Raw genomic sequence first — 25,130 nt, 5'->3', positions numbered from 1 at the left:
TCACCTTGACCTGCCAACGCACCTGAAAGCCATAGAAGGCCCAATATTAGCAGTACATTACCCCAGGTGAAGCTGTAAATACCAACATTTCCACTCACAGGAGGGGTGCTGCTGGAGATGCCCTGGAGCTCAGTGTGTGAGGGGAGCACTCAAGGCCCCCAGTGAAGCCCGGTGCTGGGGTGCTCAGCCTGCTCCTCCCGTACAAATAAAGCACCCGGAGCCACCAACCCTCAGGGCCCGTGTTGGGCAAGGGGTGGTCACCTGAAGGCCAGGCCACGGTCCTGCCACATCACCTCGCTTCTCTCTTCTAACAGAAATTGCTCTTGCCCCCATACCCTCCTTCCCCATATTTCCTCTCAGCTCCACAGCTCCTCACTGCCCTAGGCTTCTTCCTCTGCCCCATGTTCGTTTTCTCCTGTCTCCGCGCAGACGGATGCCTCGATCTCCCTTCCCTCCTTTCTTCTCTCTGTCATCTCCCCCATCCTCCGCGTTCCGGCCGCTGCTGCCTCTCTCTCCCCGAGCAGCGCGGCGGGAGCCCCGGGGCGTGAGGCGCGGGAGGTGGAGCGGGCCGGGCAAGCAGGCGGGGGGGGGAGGTGGGTGGGGGGAAGGCGGCTCCGCACACCCAAGATGGCGGCGGTGGAGCTGGAGTGGGTGCCCGAGACGCTCTATAACACGGCGATCTCGGCCGTGGTGGATAGTTACGGGCGGGCCCGGCGCCGGGACATCCGCTCGCTGCCCGAGAACATCCAGTTCGACGTGTACTACAAGGTACGGGGAGGCGGCGGGGAGCCGAGCGAGGCTGGGCCCGGCTGGGCCTGGGGGAGGTGGAAGGAGAAGCGGGCCGGGGGAGGAGGAGGGAGGGAAGGTCCGCTCCTAGGCTGCCCCAGGCCTCTCCTCGGAGGGTTCGGGGGTGACGGGGCGCAGGGCCTCGGCGGCGGTGCGGAGCAGGGCCGGAAGGACGGGCTGGGGGAGTGAGGGCCTGTGTGGGGCCGCCCGGGCTGCGGGTGAAGGAGAGGAGGCTCCGGGGGGAGGTTCGGGCAGGGCCCGGAGCCCACGAGTGGAGGAGAGGAAGCCGCAGGCCCCTGGCCCACATGAAAGGCCCGGCGTCCGCGGGGAGGGAGACTGGGGGAACCCCGTGTGGAGGACGCGGAGAAGGGGCCTGCCCTTGGGGGCCCGTGGGGTGAGGCCCAGGGGCGGGGGAAGATGTCTCCCCGCCTTTGGAGCCAGAGGAGGGGTAGGGGCAGGGTGAGACCAAGCTGTCTGCGTTGGGATATATTTTTTCCTTTCCCACCCCCTCCCTCTCTTTTTTTTTTTTTTTTTTTAAATGTATTGGAGAAGGTGATGTCAGTGGTAGAAGGAGGAGAGTTTGCTATGCTCTTGTACCTTCTTTAATGATCAGGTAGGAACTAGATGAAAAGAATTGAGACTTGTTTAATGATGCAGTTTATTAGCCTGAAATCATTCTTTCATGAAAGGGCTGTTTCTCATTCATCTGCCTCTAAAACGTCTAAAGGTACACTGAGATTGTCCATTAAATAGACATTGCATCAATGTACAAGAATGGCTGGAAATGAGCATTCCTCAGGAGAGAAGCAATGTGTGTTTAAAAAAAAAAAGGGGGGGGATATAACCCTACTCTGCTAGTAAATTTCTAGAAATCTAGGACGTGCTAAATAAAGTAATTCTTTAGATGAATCTTTATGAACCAAGGGCAGTGGCCCATCACATACAGAGAAAGTAATAGTATTTATAAGGAAGGCCGCTCTTATCTAGAGACAGGGAAATTGTTTTTACCATGTTGAAACAAGGATGTATGTTTTCTGTATACTAGCTATTCCTTGTCTGTCTTGCATGTTGAGAAGTATGGAAACCCCTTTCTACCGCGTACGAGCATGTTCACAGATAATGATGTGGTTGACATAGGGCAATTGTCAGATAAGGCTAAAGGTACAGAACTAACAATGTGGAAGAATATTTTTGAGTTTGTTTTTAACTGTTAGTAAGTATGACCACTGACAAACTTTCTTGGTATCGCCAGTCCAGATGTGTATTCAGATTAAAGGATGGTACTTGGTGGCTTTTAAAAGCATAAAACAAAAAACTCCTTCTAGTGATAGGAATATCCAAGTATCTATTATTCCCAAATTGTTTAAAAACTCATCTGTAGGTGAGCTTAATAGATCGTTGACTTCTTACCCTTTTATTAGCACTCTTCAGTGTTTGTGTTGAATCAGATTCATATGGAGTTGTTCCATAATGAAAGAAAATCCAGTGATATGACTTCTAAAGAGACATTCTAATCAGTTTATTCTGCTTGTGTACATTGGTATGTTGTCTCGTTGGGCAGATGATAATAAACTTGCTAAGTACCTGTCCTCAAAATAATGTTTCTGTTGTACAAATCACTAGCCAGTATAACTCTTGTTAATGATAGTAATTTGCATTGTGTTTCCTATGATTTCTGTGGTTTACAACAGGACAATCTTTGACAATCTAAAATATGTAAGGTGCACCTATGTGCCTCTTACCAATACACGTCTATGAGATGTCCATGTACAAAATAAATAAAACTAAGCTACATGGTGCAGTGAGTGTTTTGCCATTGCTGCCAATGGTAGGCTAGTCTTCCACGCCTTCACTACTTGGGGTGGTTTTATATCTTATACATAAATGTAACTAAACCTTGGATCGGATACTGAAAGGAAGTCATCAGTCCTTACTAAATGGTGTTCTATATGCAGACATGTCTGCCTGCAATTAGTGCCTTGAAGCCTAGCCAGATTACAAATCTTCTGGAACAGTGTTTGCATTTTTCTAGGCACCTGTACAACGCTTAATAACTGGTTCTTGTTTTCTGTATTTGGATGGCTACAGCAATACAAATAACAGAGCTGAATTAGGTTAGAATGAGGACAGCATCACACCTTTGGACAGTCCTCTCATGTTGTTTATGGTCCTTGTTTTACTGTTTTGACTCTGGATAGAGTTATTTTCAAAACCATGTGGATCTTAAACACGGTTTCAAGTTGGTGAGCTATGCTCAATACATCCTGACCATCAAGTTCTTTAAAGCAGAAGTAGAATTTCCAAAGTTGCTAACAGCCTTTAAGACAAACTAGAAGACTTAAATTCTTGTTCTGATTTTGTGGTGGTTGCTGCTGTGTTGAAGGGGTGTCAGTTAGTTGTTAGTATCCTATGGAATAGTACTTATTCTTTAAATACAGCTGAGGAAAAGTGGTGTGTAATTGAGGATTTGCATGAATATACTTGCATTTAGACCTTAAAAAAAAAAAAAGTAATCGCTTTCTTTCTGTGATTATTAAAAGGAATAAAAATGTCTTTCTCATACCTTGTAAGTAATGGTTTGTTATCCAGGCATTAGTCATGGTTTGTGATATTGGAGAAACTGCCACTGATTTTGCAAAAAAATAAAGGGTAGCATCAGCCAGATTTTACTTGCGTACACAGGTGTTAATTGGCTGTGGCCATACAGAACATTTTTATCATATTCATTGGTATGAACGCTTAACTTGACATTTGTCGATCTTGCACAGTTTGCCAACCTGTTCAGCTTGGTTAAGAAGACCTAGGTAGGATACAGCGCTGTTACCACAGCGGAGACAGTCAATGTGCTATTATTTAAAAGGAACAAAAAGGCTAGCAGAGTGTCTTGGTCTTTGGTTTTTTGTCCCCAAGGTACCCTATAATCCAGTGATTGTTTCTATTGTCATAATATATTGCCTTCATTTCCCATTCCTGAACAAATCCAATTACTCTTAATTCTACGTATTCCAGAACTGCTAACTTGTAGGACATGCCTTATAAACCTGTGCATTCCCAGTTTACAATGAGGAATCAAACCTGGGGCAGTTGCAGAATGATCTTTGTTGTGGAGACAGTAAGAAATGGGTTCTGCTGCAAGGTGACAGAAGCAGGCAGGTTCCTAATACTAAGCATATTTATCCTTCTGTAGCATTCTTAAACTAAAGCTTAAAAAGGCAGTATCAAATAATCATGATTGTAGTAAAACAACAAACCTGTACCGGTCCAGCCAGGTGTTTCTGGATTTTTTTATTATAATGTTTTTCAAAAGGCATTTGACTTTTCCTTGCAACTATTAGAAAAATAATAGAGACAGAGCAGAATACTGGTAAAGATATCCTGGAAATTTTCAAGTCTACATTTGTGCTAAAAAAATATTAAAATGTCTTATTAATCACGGCTGTATTTTGAAGAGTTTAATAACTAGTATTGTTGCTTGTAACACCTGCATCTGGGGGGGGGGGGAAATCTGCACAGTTAACGTATTTTGTTTCCTTTGTGTCTTTGCCAGGTTTACGTATATCCTGGTTGTGTTGTTTCCTAGTAAAACTAGTTAGATTCTCTTTCTTGGGTTTTTTTTGGAGGGGAGGAGAAAGAGGGTGGCTAGCTTTTAGAAGCCAAAGAAAGAAATGTGCTGCATCTCAGTTCAAATAGGACATGCCTGGCAGCATTTGTAAATACCAAAATTCCGTATTAAAAAGTAGGTGACAACTGGAATAAATGGTAAGTCCTAAAAAAAAAAAAAAAAAATCAAATTATTATATTTTTGTGGTTTGTTGGGGAGAGGATAGTGTTTTGAGGAAGGGAGTTCATGCGAAGAATCTAGTTTCTGTCAGCAGAAACAATCTTGAACTATCTAGTCCCATGACTGTTCAGTCAGTGTCTTACATAGAATTCAGTTCTTTCCCCCGTGCCTCAGCTTTATATTCTATTATGCATAATTGTGTCATTTCTTTGGTTCTCATGGTGCTTTTGAAGAGATACCGCTTCATTAGTTTTAGCATTCTCCATCATAGGTATTTGTTGCAGTTACGCACTAGCAGGCTGATCTAGGACTTGTATTGGCTAATGAGGAGCTTCACCCAATGTTTATTTTCCTTTTGGAAGGTCTCTTTCTGGATTGTGTGGTTTTTTTTCTTTTTTTACATGGGTTTTTCTTGAAAATCATTTGGGTCCAATGTTCTTTGAATGTTTTCTGATGAGATCATTAACCACAAGAACAACTGGAGATGACATTAATTTGTTTTAGTGCAGACCTGTAACCTTTAGTAATTGCACTCTACTAACTTGTTTTGCATTAAATTTTTTAGACAAAATCCAGAAGGTTATAATCATGCTTTCTCTTTGAAGTGGTAGGTAAAATTTCTGAAGTGCTCCTACCTTGATGTGAATCAAAATACTGGAGTTTGAGTTTAGATCCTGATAGCTCCAGCTTCTCTAATGAGTGTTGCTGCAGTATCATATTTAACGAGAGATATCATAATAAACGAGAATTTGCTGACTGTTCACAATAAGTAATAAATGTCCATTCTCTGCATTGCAGTAGAGACTGTTTTTACTGATGAAGAATGATAATAAACATAATTTCTATAAGATTAGAATAAAACTCACTTGTCCCAAGGCTTCAGTCTCTCAGGTATTTGAGAGTGAAGAGGATAAACTACCCATGAAATGAAGTGTAGCTGTACTGCTTTAGTTCTGAGGTTTTCTGACCAGAGGAGCACAAACAAGGTTATAAATGAGCAGTGTATGAGAGGCAAAAAATCCCAGAGCAAATGGGTCATGTATCGTAGAACCTCTGCTGTGACCGAGCAGTGTGACTTCACAAAGACTTACATTCATGCTGCTGTATTTTTGGAGTCAGAAATTAAATGTATATGTGGGAAATGATTATGATTTCTGCATGTATGCACACACGTACTACCATTTTGATCATCTGGTTAGACTTCCAGAGCGGCGCATGCAGTCAGACTTCACCGAATGCTGCTTGAATTAAGTTGTGTATCGCCTCCTTTTTAAATTAAAGCCTCACAGTGGAGGAGAATCATCACTTCATGAGGTTTTTTCCAATTATTATTACTCTTTATTTTAACATGCGTCTTATTTCTGTAGTCTAAATTTAACTAGAACTGAACCATCTTTCCTCGTCATGTCTGTACTGGTTTGAAACTTCTTGCCTTTGGTTGCCATTCTTCTAACTCAGTTTGTATTTTGTTTGGGTTTTTTTTTTTTTTTGAACCTCTAACTATGGAGCATGTTTTCTAATCGTAATATGCTCTAGCTTCCCTATTTTTTCAGTATCCGTGTTGTTGAGTCTCAGACACTAGAAATCATAATTCAGATCCTGAGGTCACATTATGAACAGACATGTTCAGCTCCTGCTGAAACTGTAATTCCTATTCCCACTTAATTTTCTTTGTAGTGATTTAACATCAAAACAAACTGGGTTTCCCCCCTTACTGCTCTGGAGAATCGTACGTGTGTGTGACTGTAAGGCTCAGGCTTTGTATCCCTATCGCTGGACTCTGTGTAGATGTGAAACAAAAAGCTTTGCTGATATGGTACCAAAAGAGGAGTGAGTGGGAAGATGTGGAGAAGTGCTGGTGTGTGAAAGCAGTAAGCTCTAAAAGTTGTCTCTGAAGTTAGGCTTATTGAATAAAGTTGGGGTTTTTTTCTTGGTTATTTATTTGATTGAGGTTCATGAAGATCAGCCTCATAATTGACAGTATATTTTCAAAGAAGAGCTGCAAAGTTTGCTTATTTTTTTTATGCCTTAAATAATATCCAATAGAACTAGTGCTTGTCCAGAAGTTTAGTAGATGGTTTTGAAATTGATTTAAAAGAATCGAATTTACCTAAATTTCTGATTATTTTCTAAGGCTGTTTCCCCCCCACCCCGTTTATAATGAGTCATTTGTCAACAGATTGATTCAGTGCACTGTTGACTCTCAGGAAACTTTTTTCCTTCCTTGTTAAGTAGGGAAGGAAGATTGTGATTACAGCCAAACTTTTTTCCTAAATACTGATGTCTGTTGAAGCGTGCAGTCCTTCCTAAATTTGGCATGATATTCCACATTACATTATTAGACATTACTAACCATACTGGGGAGTTCCTTGGAATTCCTTCCATCTTTAATTCTTACTGAAACATCCATATTAATTTTTCAGTCCTCTTCCAAACTGGAGCAATAGGAGCATATTTTTCAAACTGCGTATGCTACAGTTCCTCTTCTCGAGGGTCCTTTTACAACTGGTTAGAATTAATCTCCAGCTGCTTTAAAAAAATGATCTTTTTTTTTTATTATTTTTTCATTAGGTTTAGAACAATTTTTTTTCTCTTGTGCTTGTACACAGTGAAATGGCCCAGAATGCTGGTGATAGAAATATTGTATAGCTTTTTCTTTTGTGCTACGGCTTTGCTTTTGCTAGCAGTTTAACATATCTTTGTCTTTATTTTCAGGGGTTTGCTAGGAAGCAATTAGACCTCAGCTTAATCTATCCAGAGAGAGAAATCTGACAAAATTTTGATAGAATTACATGTGCATGATACAATAATAGATAAGTTACAAGTTAATGTTATTAATATGTTTAATTGGGGACACAGCTCTGTGCAGCTTTTGATGTGTTAGGAGTTAAATATTAAGCCTTAGATCTTGAAGGAGGATCACGGTGATTTTTCTCACAGCTATGCAAAACAGGTTGATTGTGCATGGTGTAATAATGTGCCTATATATTAAACTTGTATCTTGTTTCCTGTCTTCAGTGCCAGAACTAATGTGTCAGTGTGAGCTGATGAAGTTGGAAGTCACATTGTAGGCTTTTATTATTTTTTTCTGTAGTTAAAGAAAAATGAATCTCTAATAAGCTTCAAATAGGTTAAGTTTGTGTCTAAAAGACATTTCTTTCTTAAGAAAAGAATAGTTTTTCAGAAGTCCAAACCTCTGCCATTCTTGTCAGGGCATGTTTTTGTTGAATCACTATTTTGTTTTGGTTTTTTGTGTTATGTAGCAAGGCTTGTGGTCAGGAATTTTGTCTCTGGAGCTTTAACAAGAGAACCATTTCTTCAGTGCTTGCAACTGCTTCTCAATGAACAAATGAGCGTTACTGAATCTCCTGGAATTGCTTCACAGTTTGACGTATAACCACTATTTCCATGTCAAATTTTGTTTGAAAATATTGCTGTAACAGCAACAACAGTTTCAAGAGACTTCAAGCTGAGTTAGTTCCTTAAAGATGTTTGCCAGTGTGTCGAGGGAAGGGGTGAATAGTGTGGTAAATGTGTCAAGGATACTGTATTTCTGGTTATACCAGTGAAAATAGGTTGGGTTTTTTGCATGCCAAAATGGTGCAAGTGTTTACCTTTGAATTGGAATGAAAGATGTGCAGATAGCAGGCTTGGACCTTTGGGCCATAAGCCAAACTTCACGTGCACCTGAAACAACTTACTTATCAAAATTGAGGATGTAGTTTGGGACCTTCCCTCTCTCTCCCTCCCAACCAGGGCGCTTATTCAGTAGGAATTTAAGAATCGCATGTAACAGTGGGCATGTTACAACATGTGTTCGTGTAACTTCATAAATTATTCTTCTTACAGTCTTACTACAGTTAGTATTTGGTAAACTAGTATCAGAATAATCTCTGGAACTTGTAATTAACACTGAAAGGTGATAAGGAGAAATGATAACATGTTTGATTGAAAGCCTAAATGTTGAACATGCAATAGTACTTTTGATTGTCTTAAATAATGGTACAATAGCTTGGGTATGTGTCTTAGTTTCTTCTGGAAATGATCTATCAATTATTAATAAGATATCCACCTTCAGTTTTGGGCATGGAATACTAGGCAAGATTCAGTGGTTTTTGGGTTTTTTTTAATTGTGGAAAATAAGGTTTAGATTTTCTAGAACAGGTAGCGTTAGACAGCTGTGTTGAAGAAAATGAGAACACTTAACCATGACTGCAGTTTTTAAATACACCAGACTGGATGTTCTTTCACTGCCAGAGAGAATATAGCTTCAGAAGAAACTCTGATCCCTTTGAAGTACAGGGACACTGCACTGTTTTATCTGAGGAGTAACTTTGCATGCAAACTTGTTTTTTGAAAGACTTCCTTTTCTTCTTTTTTTTTTTTTTCCCCCCTCCCCCAGTGAAATAGATGACTAAAAGGAAAACATTCATTTCTGGCAATTGACGTTATTAGGTCAAAGTATTTTTGAAGTTTTTTTTTGGTTCTGTTGTTAAAATAACAAACTCGTCGTGCTGTGGAATCGGTGTCATGCTTTTATAAGAAGAGTTGACTAAAACTAAATTTTTGGCTCAGAGATGTTCTTGCGTGCTATGTTTTGAATATTAATTAATGTGCTTCCAGTGTTTGTGGAGAAAAAAGGTAAACCAGTCACAAGATGCTTATCAATAAAGGGGTTTTTTTCAGGAATTATAAAAACTGAGAGGAATATTAACATTTTCATTAAATCTATGTTTGCAGTTGAGCATCTCTAATGTGTTCTCTTGGTCTTACTTTTGCATACATCTTAAGGGTAGCTGCACTCATGTCACAGTTCCTCATAGCTGTAAAATCTGCTTAGATAGCACAGAGGGCCTTGCAGTAGGTATGGATATAGCCATCTTGGGTAGTGTGTGTTTGAATGTCTTAACATATGGACTAAAAATTAGGGTTTTCTGAATAAGTCTTAAGAGTGTGACGTAGCAGTGCTTCACCTGTGTGCTCGTGATGGCATGAAACTCAAGTGGTTTGTGTCTACGGATAAACAGTAGTTTTCTGATCATCACATAGTGCAGATACCACAAAAGAAGAAAAATGGGACTTGGATGACCTGTGGTGAAAGATGCAGCTTCTAGAGAGAAGTGCCCGAGAGACGTGAGCTCCTGGTTTCTCCCTGTTTCCACGTGGAATTACTGCCTCATGAAAAGATTTCTCTTCTTTTTTTTTAATAAAGTGTGTGTGCTTTTTCTAGAACACCTAAAATAACAAATGGTTGTACTGCAACAGTCCTGTGTGATCCAGTGCTGCGCCTCTAGCGGAGGCTGGTGATGGTACATAGGACTATGGCAAGTGTGTAGTGATGCTTGCTTGGGTTACAGACCCTGCTTTCACTCATTTGTGGTTCAGGGGCTTCAAGATACCAGGAATTAATAGCCCGCGGTAGATTTTTCTGCCATATATTTGTGCAGTCGCTTTTGTACCTACGTAAATTCTTAGCATTTATAGCATAATGTGGCAGAAAGCTCTGCAACTTAACTATGCATTGCATAAAGAAGTGTCTCCATGGTTTGTTTTTTATGAGCAAGTCAACTGACTTATTTGCTTATCTGCAGACACAAATCAGTTTGGACCTAAAACTAGCCATTGCTTTTGATAAAACTCAAGGGAATCTGGTTTTGTGCACTTGCCATTTAGTCATGCAGGAGTTATTTGTGTAAGCTCAGGTATTAATGGGGTCAAGGCTCATGCCTGTCTTTAGCTCGGGATACTAGTGAGTCACCCCTTGCAAAACTTGTGGGTTTGGGGGTTGTTTATATATATTTATATATAATATAAAATCTATTTGCACTGGTGTATGCTAGATTCTGTGTCATTTAAAAAATGTTTTCAAAGCATTTAGTATCAGGCTACTAATTGTATTTTTTGCTAACTTCAGGAGGTTTTTTTTGTCTTGGCTTTTTAGCTTAGGTGTTTTATGATGCAGGTGGACATAGTAAGTAATTGAAAATACATTTGTAGATAAAAACAGCTTGAAACCACCTATGGAGCTCTCATAGTGTTTAAAAACTGAGTGCACATGCTAAAGTTGTGTTCATGTGTGGAGATAATGGAGTATTTAGTCTGCTGTGTTTCAATACTTTGAAGTCTAGATTTCATCCTAAGTCATCTTTACTATTAAGCTAATTTCCCAGAAGAACTGTGTCTTAAGTTCTAAAGTTTATTTGTATTTTTCTTTCAGCTTTACCAACAGGGCCGCTTATGCCAGCTGGGTAGTGAATTTTGTGAACTAGAAGTTTTTGCCAAGGTGCTACGAGCTTTAGATAAAAGGTAAGTATCTTAATATATTGATAATTCCTGTTTCAGCTCTCACCTCTTGATCTAGGTTTTGAATTTGGAAGAGATCTCTAACTTTCTTGGTCTTCCTAGCCTGTCTAATAACCATAAGAATATTTCCTTAGATTTACAGATGAACTTTTCAGTTACAAAGTCTCTCTCTTTGCTTTATTTTTTGATACAATCAGAACTTCTGTGTAAATGTACCAAGTCATCTGTGGTACTTGGTCCCCAAAGTGCTGTGTTTGTTATTGATAGGCCATGGTTTAACCCTGTAGGCAGCTAAACACCACGCAGCTGCTCGCTCACCCACCCAGTGGGATGGGGGAGAGAATTGGAAGGGTAAAAGTATGAAAACTCATGACTTTCATAAAGACAATTTAATCATTAAAAAAGAGGAAAAACAACAAAGAGAGAAGGAGGGGGAAGCACAAACAAGAAGAACAAATGATGCAAAAACTCCAACTGATCAATGCCCAGTCGGTCCCAGAGCAGTGGCAGTTCAAATACCTGTTTCTTGCTGTTGTAGCAAAACCTAAGTGAAGGGTTATCAAGCTGATAGGTAGGATTGCCCCAGTTTCGAGAGTTTTCCTGTCATAACTATTCCAATTTGTGGTGTTATGCTCAGAACCTGACTTTTTTAGATCACATGCTTTGTAACCAGAATAAGCTTTGAGTCTTCAGACATCCCTCCCTCCCATTGTTTGCATGTGTGTGGTGCTAATGGTTCCTCACTGCTCATTTATCTGCAATTTCTGTGGGAGTTGTGGGGTAAGGGTGGATTTGAGGCTTCCTCCCTCTCTAAGTTTTAGCTGAAAATGTTGTTTTCCAGTTTTAATACTGTGTTGGGTAGCTTGTGTTTTGCTTACACTGGAGGGTGTCCTTGTAAAGAACTTTGTGTACACTCACTTTATTTGTTGGATAATCCAACAACTGTAATCCATTAGCCTTGAGATTGACAATTACGCTTGTATTCATCTGGGTTTGGTTTGAGAGAGGGTTGGAGTTATTTTTCTGAATCACTACTCTTTTGAATTCATGGCACTGAAGAGCCAACTGACTGCAGTGTTTTAAAAACTTCATGTGTAATCAAATTCTGTTTTCTTTTGTTTCAGACATCTGCTTCATCACTGTTTTCAGGCTTTGATGGACCATGGAGTAAAAGTTGCTTCTGTACTGGCCTATTCTTTCAGTAGACGGTGCTCCTACATAGCAGAATCAGATTCTGCTGTAAAAGAAAAAGCAATCCAGATTGGTTTTGTTTTAGGTAACTGGTGATGATAGGCTGTTTAAAGTATGATAGTCTTCTTCATGCAAGCTTTAGTTAAGCTAATGCTAATTTTTTCATGTTAATGTCTGTGATTTCTTTTTAAAGAACATGCGTGTGTTTTGGAATGTAATTTTTAGAAAACTACTTGATGTCTTAAGAAAAATATATTGGTTTTTAATATCTAAGAATATATAGGCTTATTTTTGCTATTTCAAATGTTTTAGATTTAAAATTTGTTTGCAGATGTGATGTTTAATGTTAAGACTTTGCATAAATTTAGTGTTGGTAAGTATTTCTTGACAGAAAACTGTAGGAAAACTTTATAATATCAAAAAGTCATCCTAAACTGAAGGAGAATTCTTCTACTCTTGTATTTCATCCTCTTCAATTCAGGATTGGAGGGTTTAACCTTGACAGGATTCTCATATGTAGTATGCAGTTCTGTGAAATAAGCGGTCATCTTATAAGACTTAGCAAAACACCTTTTTAGGAGAAAAAGGGTTGGTTTGTTCAAATTTCTGTTTGTTCTTGATTTTTTTTCCAGGGGGGTTCCTCTCAGATGCAGGCTGGTACAGTGATGCTGAGAAGGTATTTCTTTCCTGCCTTCAGTTATGCACCCTTCATGATGAAATCCTTCATTGGTTTCGTGCTGTAGAATGTTGTGTAAGGTGAGCTCACCTTTCATTCCTATATGTCTTACTGTGAAATACGCATTAATATGTTAGCAACTGCCTCGGAGCCATCAAGCTTAGATGGTCCCTTTAGTATTCTGCTGCACTATAATACCTTCCTGGCTAGAGCTGACAATCGGAAGGTGCTTGTTTTACACTGATCCCTTGCAAACTGGCAGCACAGTTCAATGGAAAAAAACCCAGGTTTTGCCTTTTCTATGTCATACCTGATAGGTAGCAGGTGCTGGGCAGTGAGAGTGGTTCGGCACCGTGGTTTTTTAAAGTGTTTTTGCACATGGAGGAATGTTACGTGTTGGTGTTTGCTGAAGTTATATTTACTACAGGAATTTACCAAATCCAAACACAAATTATGTAAACACAGATGACCAGAAATAAAAGGAAAACATATCTTTCCTGATTCCAGATCCAGTGAGTTCCCTTCCTGCATGCTGAGCTACTTAACTATGTGATTAGGTAAATGTTCAGATGTCCAATTCCTGTGGACACCTTCAGCCACAGCTTAAACATTAGAAAAAGAATTTTTGCTTCTAGGAGACATTTGGGTTTTGTACCTGTCTTGTTTCTCAAGGCCTGTAGTGCAGTCTGTTGAGGTTCACGTTCCATTCACAGAAGCATCGAAGATTATCACTTTAGCGTTTAGCTGCCCCGCTCTTAGTCTGTGTATCTAGATGTGTGGTATACTGACGCAGTCTGCAGTAAGTAGCCAGGATGTTTTTGTTGGTAACACCGCGACTGACCTCTTTTGTGTGCTACAGGTATGCACTTGAATACCTGTGTGCTAGTGAGCATAGTTAATGCAGGATTAATTTTTTTTAGCTGCTGTAATGAACAACAAAGCATGTACTGTATTTATCTGAATATAGGGCAAAACTTGTATTGGAAAACTGCTCCAAAAAAACCCTGCATCTTGTTTATGGTTGGACAAATATGAAGAGTAAATAGGCTTTGCCAGTAGCGGCTTATTTTATGTGCCAACCAGAGGGCCATGGCAATGGTGGCTGCTCTGCCTTGTTCTGCCCTGCCAGCTGCTGTGGGCTTTCATTCCCGAAGTAAGGTGATGCCAGGAGAAGCCTGGGCACACATACACACCTTCTTAGGACTGGGGAATCGTATAGTACCACTGTCAGTACTTGGTCCTTTGCCTCCTAATTAATCTAAAAAATGTTTCCTAGTTTTATCAGGCTGTTTGGCAACCTGGAGAAGTTGATTTAAAAATAAACTTCCTCCCCTTCTCCAAGTAGAAGAAAAGATGGTAAAGAAAGGGAAAAAGGTAACTCTGTTGGACAACAGCATGCAGCCCACACGGCTGTGGAAAGATTTTCATTTTGTGCTAGAAAAAACATCCTAGGTTACAATGAACTCTTCTGAACTGGAGGTGTTAATTCTGTTTGGGTAGAGACAGTCGTTGTTCTTGCAATGAATGCTGATGGCCTGCACGTAATATTGAGTCCCTCTGGGCAGCACTGTGAATGAGGAGACACTGCTTTGTGGTCAGGCATCTCCCAAACAATCAAATAGCAGCATAGCTTGTTTGGAAATGTGTCAAACAGAAAGAATTTGAAACGCTTTCAGAAGTGCTCAGTATGTAAAACCTAAAATCCTTTTTGTGGGGGAGAGCAGTAATTATATGCAGATTTGAAGTCATGAGGCAGGAAGATAACCTTTTTGTTGTTACCATTAATCCCTACTGTAGAATATCTTGTTCTTACTGCTGTGCTTGCACTGGAGTTGGGTGGAGTTTTAAGAGAACAAAATTCAAGTCCAGCTTTTGAAAATATGGCACTCAAAAAAAAAAAGTGGCTGCTCTTATTCTAAAAGCTAGAAAGTCTAACCTCTGGGAGTTTAATACATTGCATTATTAGTAGTATACAGTTTAAAAGAATTAGTTTTGTGTTATTTAGACATAATTTGATGTTCTTTGTACTAGCAGTAGTAAATTACATGGAGAAACTTGAGAAAATTTGAAGATATGAAATTTCGACAAGGTTGTATACTACTTTCTTACATGTGGTATGCTCCTTTTGGTTTGCTGTTCTCATGATATGTTAGACAATAAGGCACAAACACATACTACAAATACATGGTTCTCCCATTTCACTGTTTCACATTTTGCTGATTCTTCGGTATTTTTTTCCTGATGTTTTTATACTTCCTAAGCTGCTGTGTAACATAGTAAACACAATGTTTGTATGCTGTTAGAGAATGATTTTATTTGAGTGGGGGGCAAGTTATTCCCCCAAAGCTGTTACTGCAGACATCAAAGAAGATTCATAGCTATTAGCATAAATGTCCTAAGGCATTTATTCTGCCTCTTGACTTTATCTTCTAAAATTCCTTTGGCTTAATAAAGGATTTTTTGTTACTCAAAACTGGATCACGTAAACGCCATTTATCCTAGAGGATTGGGTTAGGTTTAGCTTGGGTTTTGGTCAATTTGGGTTTTTTTTAGACACTATCACTGAAGCATCCAGATACTGGATGTTATCTTTCGCAGGCACTTATCTAAATTGCAGAACTATCCCTACTGACTTATACCATTACATGGGATTTGGGCTTCGTAGTTTTGATGTTGCAGAGCAGCTCCCAAGTGAATGGTGTAGGCAAAATAGTTTCCCTCTTCAGGAAGCTGTAATGGCTTTGTTTTTCTCTCTAGTTTCTTTAAAATTCCTGTCTCGTGGTTGAATGTTAGATAGTTTTCTGCTGCCTGTGACGAAGAAGACAATGCACTTCTACATCATATTTAGTTCTTGGATCTTATTTAAGGAAAAATGTGGTCGTTGCTTTTTTCTTTCTGTTTTTGAGCCATGTTGCTGTGTTTCTCATTGGAAAGCTCGGGGCTGTTTACATAGCTTGTTTCAGGGTTTTGGGTTTATTTTGAAGTCTTTTTCTTTTGATCTTCTCTTTGCGTGGCTAATACACATCTGCTGTGCGCTTACCAGCCACTCTCTTGTGAAAATGTGAACTTTATTTCCTTTAGCGTTTGAGTTTAATGATACATTTCAATAGGAAAGTAGAGGAGGCGGCTGACTTTGCAGGGCCAGCTCAGATGTGTTTCTTTGCCATGGTGGGGAGGCATGGCTACAGCAACTTAGGAATCTCTACTCAGGGTAAAGGGTAACACAAAACAGGCTTAGAGAAGAGAAACATTTGATCAAACCCTCACTGTTCTTTTCTCCCCCCTTAACAGTTTATTGGAAGAGCTGTCAAAACATATCATAAAAGATAGAAAATGCTGTACCTGTACATTAGCTCATGTTTTCAGAGTTTTAGCCTCTTTGCAATACAGCATTACATTTTGCTTTGCTTCATGTTGTGCATTTCTCTTCCTGATTTGCAGAGGCTTGCCTGATGGTTTTCAATCCCTGTTACTCATTGTCTAATAACAGATTTCCAGGAGGGGCAGTGGAGGTTAATTTACCAAAATTTCATGTGTGCTAAATGGCTGGCATTGGCAATAGAGACGGAACAGCTGTCTCTTCTTAGCCTGCAATGGGTAGGGATACAATTCTGCCCTTTAGGCTTGGAATATGATAATGCACACATTTCTAAATGTATCTCTTTAAAGTAAATAAGCATCAGTTTACACTTAGAAAAAATCTTCTTTACTTTTGTTTTAAATAGATGCCAGAAGCTGAAATTTGTTACTTCTCTAGAGGAACAAGAGTATGTTTCAATAGTGCTGTGGTTTATTGTCTGCCTCTGGCTGTCGTTTTGTGAAGCTTCTGTTAATCCTTCAGATGGAAGGGCAGCGAGTTAGGAGAGGAGCAAGGTGGGGGGAGAGGGGCTGTAGAGTTGTTGCCAACTGGGCTGACAAAGTCGTCGTTTCTGGTGGTGTTACATCAGTGCTGGATATCATGTCAAAAGGATGTGATTGAATTTCTTGTGAAGACACCCCCCAAAACAAGAAGTGCCACTTCTGAAGCACCGTGCTACGTAAGCTTTGAGGGAAAAGGGCAACGATGCGTGAAAACTAGCTATGTCTGTGCTTATTCAGTGTCTGTTGCAGTTTATCATGCTTTGGAAAGGAAGTAGAAGGGATTTAATACTGTATATTACAGAGGTTTGGAAATGAAATTTTGTCAAGAGGAGAATGGATTTTATGAAAAAAAACAAAGCCACCACACCAAAATGGTTCAAGCATTGGATATGTAAAACTGCATCAATATGTAAAATCATTTGACATCTCTAACAGTAAAAGCTCTTGCCATGCAAGAGACAAAGCGTAGTGTACTGAAACAATATTCTGTAAATAGTTCTTCTGTGTTACTCAATTCAGACAATGCAGTTTTGTTGGGATGACAGTCCAGTTCTATTGTAGTATAATGCCAAACTGCAGACCCACGGTACTGCTGTATATTGAAAGGGTTTATTCAGACACCATTTAGCAGATCTCTTTACATCTTCCAAAGGTTGCTGCATGTTCGAAACGGGAACTGTAAATATCACTTGGGAGAAGAAACGTTCAAACTCGCTCAGTCTTACATGGACAAACTTGCAAAACACGGTCAGCAAGCAAACAAAGCAGCGCTCTATGGGGAGCTGTGCGCACTGCTCTTTGCCAAGAGCCACTATGATGAGGTGAGTGGGATTTTTGCTTTGTGTTTTTCAGGAAACTGGGTATGAAACCTGCGAGGATGTTCCATGACTGGCTCATTATTCACGTTATCTTTCTAGCTCGAGTTCCTGATCTCTTTTGGTACCTGTGTGACAGTACAGAAGAATACTTGATTTATCAGTTTTTCTTTCTGTGTATTGTTCTGAGTTAGGCTACAAGCTCTTTAGTACTTTGACCAACATTAAGAAATACTCTGTGATAGATATGCAATACGTACTACCTATCTGTAAATGAAGTATTCTAAAAAGCTTATTTTAATAGGTAAAAATGAATAGCAGAACATAGGTAACAATTCTTTGCACCTGTTTTATAAAAACCTGCAACTTAAATGTAACCGCTGTTAAAACTGTGGTTTTCCTTTAGCGCTGAAGTACACTGACCAAGAAGCTGTTCTACACAATAGGAGTTGTGAGGATTACTTTAAGATTATAAAATACCCTTTTTTGTCTGTAAAAGTCATAGTAATAGTACATACCTTAGACTTGTATAAAATACTTACGCATTCAGTATTAACCTTAAGAGTGCTTTTTAAGTCTGTCTTTTAAGACATAGCTGAACAAGTTTCATTACGGATAAGCAATTAAATAGAATTTTTAAGATTTTGTGATGTAAATCACCAGTTTATTTTTCAGAGTCAAGTAACGTTTTTCTTAATGTTGCAATGTAGTAAAGTTCCAGCTTCATTATGTTGGTACCTCTCTGTTCAACAGGCTTATAAATGGTGTATAGAAGCTATGAAGGAGATCACGGTGGGCCTGCCTGTAAAAGTAGTAGTGGATGTTTTACGACAGGCTTCAAAGGTGAATTTAAAATCTTCCACGTTTCTTTTGCAACTAAATTACCTCCAAGAATGGGTGAGGATAGGGACTACCTCTGGAATACTTGGCTAACCAGGTTCTTTTTGTGAGCCTTGCAGCTTGTTCATGCTTAGTTGGTCTGCCTCAGTCCCAGACCTGTAGGGGTTTTGGTGGTTTTCCTTCTTTCTGAAACTGAGTTGCAGCTGTTCTAATGAACACCATGACAGTTACCCCAAGAGTATTCCATAAAAAGGCCATGTTTGTTCTAGGCGAGGTACAGTACTAGCCCTTTAGTTCGGCCTTTGTGGCAGAACAAAATAGAAGTTTATTAATTTATCAGCGAACCTTTTCTTAAATAACTGAAAAGTCCTTTAGTAACCATGTTGGTATTTTGAAATTAACAATCGCGGTTAGCAGTTGGGCCAGTACCTGGAGGAGATGAGTTCTGAGTATACACCTTTTCATATGCTTCATTTCAACCTGTTTAGGCTTGTGTTGTAAAACGTGAATTTAAGAAGGCTGAACAGCTGATAAAACATGCAGTATACCTTGCCCGGTAAGTAGCATTCAAAAAAAAAAAACCCCTTTTAAAATTATGCTCAACTTGCCTCAATTTATAATATAAGTATATCTCTACAGGGAGCATTTTGGAGCCAAGCATCCCAAATATTCTGATACTCTACTAGACTATGGATTTTACCTGCTCAACGTAGACAATATATGCCAATCTGTTGCCATCTATCAGGTATGCGGCAGCACTAAATGTCTGACTTCAACTTCATAATCTCTCAAATGTTTCTACTGAAACTCAGCCAGTTAATTCGTAGAGATAGTTGATTTAATTATGGCAATGCTTGTTCTTTAAAAAACAAAACAACCACCCCCAACTATGGGGTTTTGCTTTCTTGTTTTCCCCTGACTCTGAAGTGGTTTTTATATATTTACCGCTTCAAGTATGTAGGTATAGGCCTACAGAATTTCAGAGCCAGTAGACCTCCGCCCCCTGCCTTTTTAACAATGAAGAAGATTCATTTGGGTTTTTTCTGCATTAATCGATGAAACTGTATTCTTGGAACTCTTTCAGACAGCTCTTGATATCCGGCAGTCAGTATTTGGAGGTAAAAACATACATGTAGCTACAGCTCATGAAGACTTGGCTTACTCTTCATATGTTCACCAGTACAGCTCGGGAAAATTCGACAATGCATTGTGAGTACAATTGTTTGAGGTACTGGCAGCAAATTTAATACTCTCGGAGAAAAATCTTCTTAAATGATGCAGACTTTCCAATTAGAATTTAAATGCATCTTTTTCTTGTTTGTGATAATTTATCAGTCAACTGCTAACTTAAATATATTTATCTTGAATTTTTTAACTCTTTCAGATTCCATGCAGAACGTGCTATTGGCATTATAACTCATATTCTCCCAGAAGACCATCTTCTCTTGGCGTCTTCAAAGAGAGTTAAAGGTAGAGCCCTTAACTGCAGTTTGAGATCAGTCATTGAGATACATTTGTCCTGTTCCCTAACAGGTGATGTAACTTGAGTTGTCTTTTTCCAACGGAGGTCACTCAGTGTTCTCTGTCAACATGCTTGTAAAATACAAAATACAAAAAAACTTCTTTTAAAACTTAGCTGGAGAACTTGGAGGAGGAGGAAGTAAAAATACAGAATATACAAATATATGTTGGGGGCTTGATATCTGTCATACCCATTTGAAATCAGGATTTGTGTTTATTACAAACTGTTTAGACATCTTGGCAGATGGCTTTCTGCTACCCACAGTTAACATCTCTCTGGAACACAGTAACGTTGTTTTTTTCTCCTATACTCAGCACTTATCCTGGAGGAGATTGCAATAGACTGTCACAACAAGGAAACTGAGCAGAGGTTACTTCAGGAAGCTCACGACTTACATCTATCCTCACTCCAGTTAGCTAAAAAAGCCTTCGGGGAGTTTAATGTACAAACAGCAAAACACTATGGCAACCTTGGAAGACTGTATCAGTCCATGAGAAAGTTTAAGGTGAGATTATATTGATGTAAAGTCTTGCCTTAAAATGTGCAAGGCATCTGTAAATCTGTCACAAGAAATGATGATTTTCTATGTCCACAATTCATAACCTCAGTTGGTAGCTTTATGATTGAAAACTTGTACTTTATAATTCATCTCTCCAAAGCTTTGTGCAAAAATAATCCATGAAGGTGCAGGAAGCCTTCAGAGACAGGGTGACAGCAAATTTTGCCCACAGAAAAAGTGATACTGTTTGCTGATACGCTTAACTAAGACTTTGGAGAACTTGATTTGGTTTTGACTTTCTTACTTTTTTTGCCTTTTATGAAATACTACAGACTGTTTAGCCACGACATTGTTACATTTCTTTAAACCTTTTCTTTTCCCTCTCTTTACGGCATGGCGAGTGGTGTCTGACTGACCTGTGTGAATTTGATCCTCACAGGAAGCAGAAGAAATGCACATCAAGGCAATTCAGATCAAGGAGCAGCTTCTGGGTCAAGAAGATTATGAAGTTGCCCTGTCAGTGGGTCATCTAGCTTCTCTCTATAACTACGATATGAATCAGTATGAAAATGCTGAAAAGCTTTATCTGAGATCCATAGCAATTGGTAGGTGATTCTTACAACATGTGGCTTTATAGCAGATCTAATACTACAGGAAACAACAGTAAAAAGCATATTAAAGTTTTTAGTAAAGAACTTAATGAAATGCAAGATGTTTGTTGTATGTGTTTTTAATCTAAATATAATATTGTTTGGGGTTTTTAAATGTTTTCCCAGGGGCTGAGTTCTGGAACTGTATCATTTTCAGTGCTCCATCAGATGTCACTCTTGGAAGCATCTGGAAACTGATTAATTAAAAGCTTGGGTGTTAGTCTTTAGGCTACAGAACTTAAGGGCAGAATGTAGTTAAATTTTGAAAGAAATGGAAAACTATTGTGCCTGTCAGCCTAACTATACTTTCATTAAATATTTTTCTTGCCTGTTATCATTTGCAGTGAACTTACAATTCCAAATCAAAGGCATCTTTGGGACATGCTGCAGCTCAATTTTGAGACAGACGCTCTTACGTCATGCAGTTGTCATGTACAGTGTGTTATAAAAAATTTGTGGTTTTAAGGTAGAAAACTGAAAAACAGCTTCACTGTGTTTAAATTGAGTTTGGGTGAAATTGAGACACAAAATGACTGCCTTCTTTATGACTGGTAGATTTTTATGCACGTAGAGCTATGGCGCAATTAATGATCAGATAGTAGAGCCCCTGAGGACAAGTTACAATACCCTTAAAGGAACAGGTAGGTAGAATCAAACCATCAGCCAGGAAGCTTGCATGTTGCTTGTGTTCTTGATTTGCCGTAACAAACAGGTCCGTGTTGTTGGTAAAACTTATGTGTGAAATAAGATGCAGCATATGGGTGGATTACCTTTCTAATTTTGTTTTCTTTTGGATTTCTTTAGGAAAAAAGCTTTTTGGTGAAGGATACAGTGGACTTGAATATGATTACAGAGGTCTCATTAAACTGTACAATTCCATTGGCAATTACGAGAAGGTTTTTGAATACCACAATATTTTGGCCAATTGGAACCGGTTGCGGGATCGGCAGTTCTCCGTTACAGATGCTCTGGAGGACGTAAGCACCAGCCCTCAGTCCACTGAAGAAGTGGTCCAGTCTTTTCTGATGTCTCAGAACATTGATGGACAGAGTAGCTAAGAACTTGGTCAATTAACCAGTTAAGGTTTTTTCCCCCAGGTTACAGGGGGAAAAGTCATACTGTGAAATCTAAACCATGTAGTTCTCTGGGGGCTGGAATTTGCATTGAAACACTGGTCCAGTCTACTGAAGAGTGCCCATACGGATGAATGTGTGTTAAATTCTTATCAGCATGTGTATGGCATGTTTAGTTCGGCTCACATTTTTAACGTGGTATTCCTGAAAACCCCTTCTTTCTCCTCTCAAAAGAAGCTACTTTGCAGAAAGTCTGCAAGAAAACATTAAATAAAACTGTTTGAGTTCAAAAGAGTTGCATTCTTATTATGAACGGAAGGTTTCATCAAGAGTTTTCTTCTGATGTATAGAAAGAATAAATGCTGTACTATAAGAAGTTATATGAGAAAGGCCTTTCTGCTGTATGCATTGTAGCAAAGTTAATCCTAAATACCAAGAAAAGGGAGAAGGCCCTAGCCTTGGCTGCTGCCTTATGAAGAAAAGTGGCAAAGAACCACTCTGGAGAGCAACATACTCCTCGTGAACCACAATAGGTTGTTAAGCGAGTAACCACCGTATGTTGTTTTTAATATCCTGAACTGGACCAGTGTTCATCTGTAAGCGATAGAAGATCCAGTAGACCAGCAATCGTAGATTTTTTTGGTACCAACCAAGAGTGCTAATCTTCTGAACAGGACCAGGAAAATCAAAAGTGGACCAGCCTGCTAGAAACAGTTTTTGGACCAGTGGCTTTAATTTAATATTTCTGCCCCTGCATTCACTTTTACAGTAGGATTATTTCATTTAGATGTATGATCAGTGCAAAATTATATTCATGTAATAGATACAAAACTAGGAAGTGAACGTTCTTTAGCAGTTGCGATGGCATGTCTTTAGCTAGTAAGCTTATACAAATATTAATGTCAATGCCACAGGCAAAAACTAGAAATGCTTAACTATTTGCTGCAGCCATCTTTTTTTTTTTTTTTTTCCTTTTTGAATGGGCTTACTCTAATAATTGAGGCAGTAACTTGTTTATACCAGTTAATAGTTTTGTATTACAATCCAGTTCATTTTCTGTTTCTGGAGAACACAACTTATTGTACAGTTTGCAGGGGTCAGCGCAAAATGCCAAAAAGCACAACAGGTCTTTTTTGTGATGCTTCATTTCTACATTAAACAATAGTACAACCAGAAACTGATTCCTTTATATTAATTTAAAAAGCAGAAGTCAGCTGTAAAGATCCTGTAATAATGCCTATCTCACTAGCTTGTCTTAATTTTTCTTCTGTTGGGGCTGCTTGGTTGTGTGGTTTTTTTTTGGTTTGGGTGTTGGTTTTGGGGTGGGTTTTGTTCTTTTTTTTAATATTGAGGTAGTACTCATTTGAAAGTCTGTGTAACATAGCAAACTAGAAACAACTCACTGCTGTTACCTCAGTTCTTAGTGGCACAAGCGGTGCCCCTGGAGTTAGGATTCTGTCTGGTTTGGGTTTTCTCTCTTGCCCCCTTATTTTCAGGGGTTTAACTGTGCTGTGAAGGTCCCTCCACGCTCGGTTCCTGCAGGACTCGGGCTGGATATTTTGTTTGGGGTCTGGTTTTTAATTTGTGGAGGTTGGGACAGGAAAGCTGCTTGTTGGTCCTCAAGAAAGAGTGCAGAGAAGGAATAGAAATTTCAGACACAACTTTGAGCTTCGTGGCTCTTAAGAACTGAAATTTTACAGGCCAATAGTTCATATACTGGTGCCTTCAAGTATATTTTTGTGGGAAAGGCTGAATAATACCAACTTTAAAATGCAGTTATGTAATTGCACATTTAATGATTGCATACTTGGAATATCTTCACTGATGTGAAAAGAAGTATTTGCATAAAAACCCCCTGTGGTATTAAGACTTAGACTGCAATATATCTTCAATGGCTGTTCGATGAAGATCCAACTTAAAATTATGCCGGGATTTAAAATCCAATTTACTTACAGCAATTTTTGTTTATGACTGCTTTAGGTACTAGAAATAAATTCAGCTATCTACAAGGCAAAACATTTTTATCTCTGACTGCCCATACAGTAGGGCACTGGTGAATTATAAAGTTCTTAGCAATTTCTTTAGTCCTATTAAAACTACTTAAAATTAAATGAAGTATGTAATGCTAGTCAGGACTTGGGCAGGGAAGGTGTGCTTACCGTTGTCCTAAAGAAGCTGTGTGACTTCTGTACTGCCGAAGGATTTAAAGGCTGCAGACTGGGTACATGGACTTACACTGTCACTGTCTGGAGACCCTTTCTTTGCTCGGGGTTTCCAGTCTTGGGTCTCAGTTTCCTGCTTTTGGCTAAGGAATATCGAAGATCTCACAGGTTGGATTGGGCTGAGGAGCGTTATTGGACTGGTAGCAGCACAACTGGTCTACGTGAACTGCTGCTGTTACTGCAGCTCTGGTTTGTGGATGTGTTTCATGGTTTGCCTTCGAGTTATGGCAACCAGGAGGAGAGTTTCCAGCGTGCGGCAGGTTAGGGAGGTGTTGTGCTTCTGTCTGATAACCAAATGCACTAGTTCAGTGTGTTTAATGGGTAGCTTTAGTCTCAGATCTTCCTGGGTGGATGTACTTTCTTTCCTAAAGCTACTTCACCCACACGTTGCATGCTTTGGTGCACTGGCTTGTCTGCAAGGAGTGAAGGTCCTAGAAGTCACCCAGAATTCTCTTTGATAACAGACGTTGGCCAAGAGAGGTTGCAGTGATCTTTGTAGGACTACTAGTGCGTCTTCCATGCGGCTGAATTCAGTCCTGGCTTGGCTCTTGGGCTGCACTTCTCCTTATAGCATCTCTGCAACTCCAGTCGCACCAAGGCACATTAATTCCGGAGAAGGGTAGCTGTGCCTGGCTGCTGAAGTTGTTAAACACGGGCAGTTTGCAGAACAGCTTCAGCTGCCTACAAAATGCTGTTGCCCGCTCTGCGTGCCACAGCTTGGAGCCTTCACCCACTGCTGTCCTTGCTGCAGGTGTAATACTTACTCTCCATGTAAGAAGATAAAACTGACCTTTCTAGTTTTTGGTTCTGTATCTCCTGAACTGAGTTCTTGGAAGAGAAGATGTCTGTATTGGCACGTGGAGACTGTTTGCAATGTTGTGTCATTAGTTGTTAATTACTGTCTCTGCTGT

At 39.5% G+C, this 25,130-nt stretch overlaps 1 protein-coding gene across 1 annotated transcript; it reads left to right on the top strand.

Moving 5' to 3' along the window:
- The first annotated feature begins 589 nt into the window (after positions 1-589).
- On the top strand, positions 590-23,174 carry APPBP2 (amyloid beta precursor protein binding protein 2). Its single transcript, XM_075771164.1, has 13 exons — positions 590-768; positions 10,785-10,873; positions 11,995-12,146; positions 12,694-12,817; positions 17,251-17,419; positions 18,167-18,256; positions 18,742-18,809; positions 18,893-18,998; positions 19,338-19,462; positions 19,638-19,723; positions 20,090-20,280; positions 20,714-20,879; positions 21,729-23,174. The coding sequence occupies exons 1-13, from the start codon at positions 628-630 to the stop codon at positions 21,980-21,982; spliced, it is 1,761 nt and encodes a 586-aa protein (XP_075627279.1). The 5' UTR covers positions 590-627; the 3' UTR covers positions 21,983-23,174.
- Positions 23,175-25,130: the final 1,956 nt, after the last annotated feature.

Source organism: Balearica regulorum, chromosome 19 (genome assembly GCF_011004875.1).
Source record: "Balearica regulorum gibbericeps isolate bBalReg1 chromosome 19, bBalReg1.pri, whole genome shotgun sequence".
Taxonomy (NCBI): domain Eukaryota; kingdom Metazoa; phylum Chordata; class Aves; order Gruiformes; family Gruidae; genus Balearica; species Balearica regulorum.
This window is presented reverse-complemented; position numbering and strand designations above follow the sequence as displayed.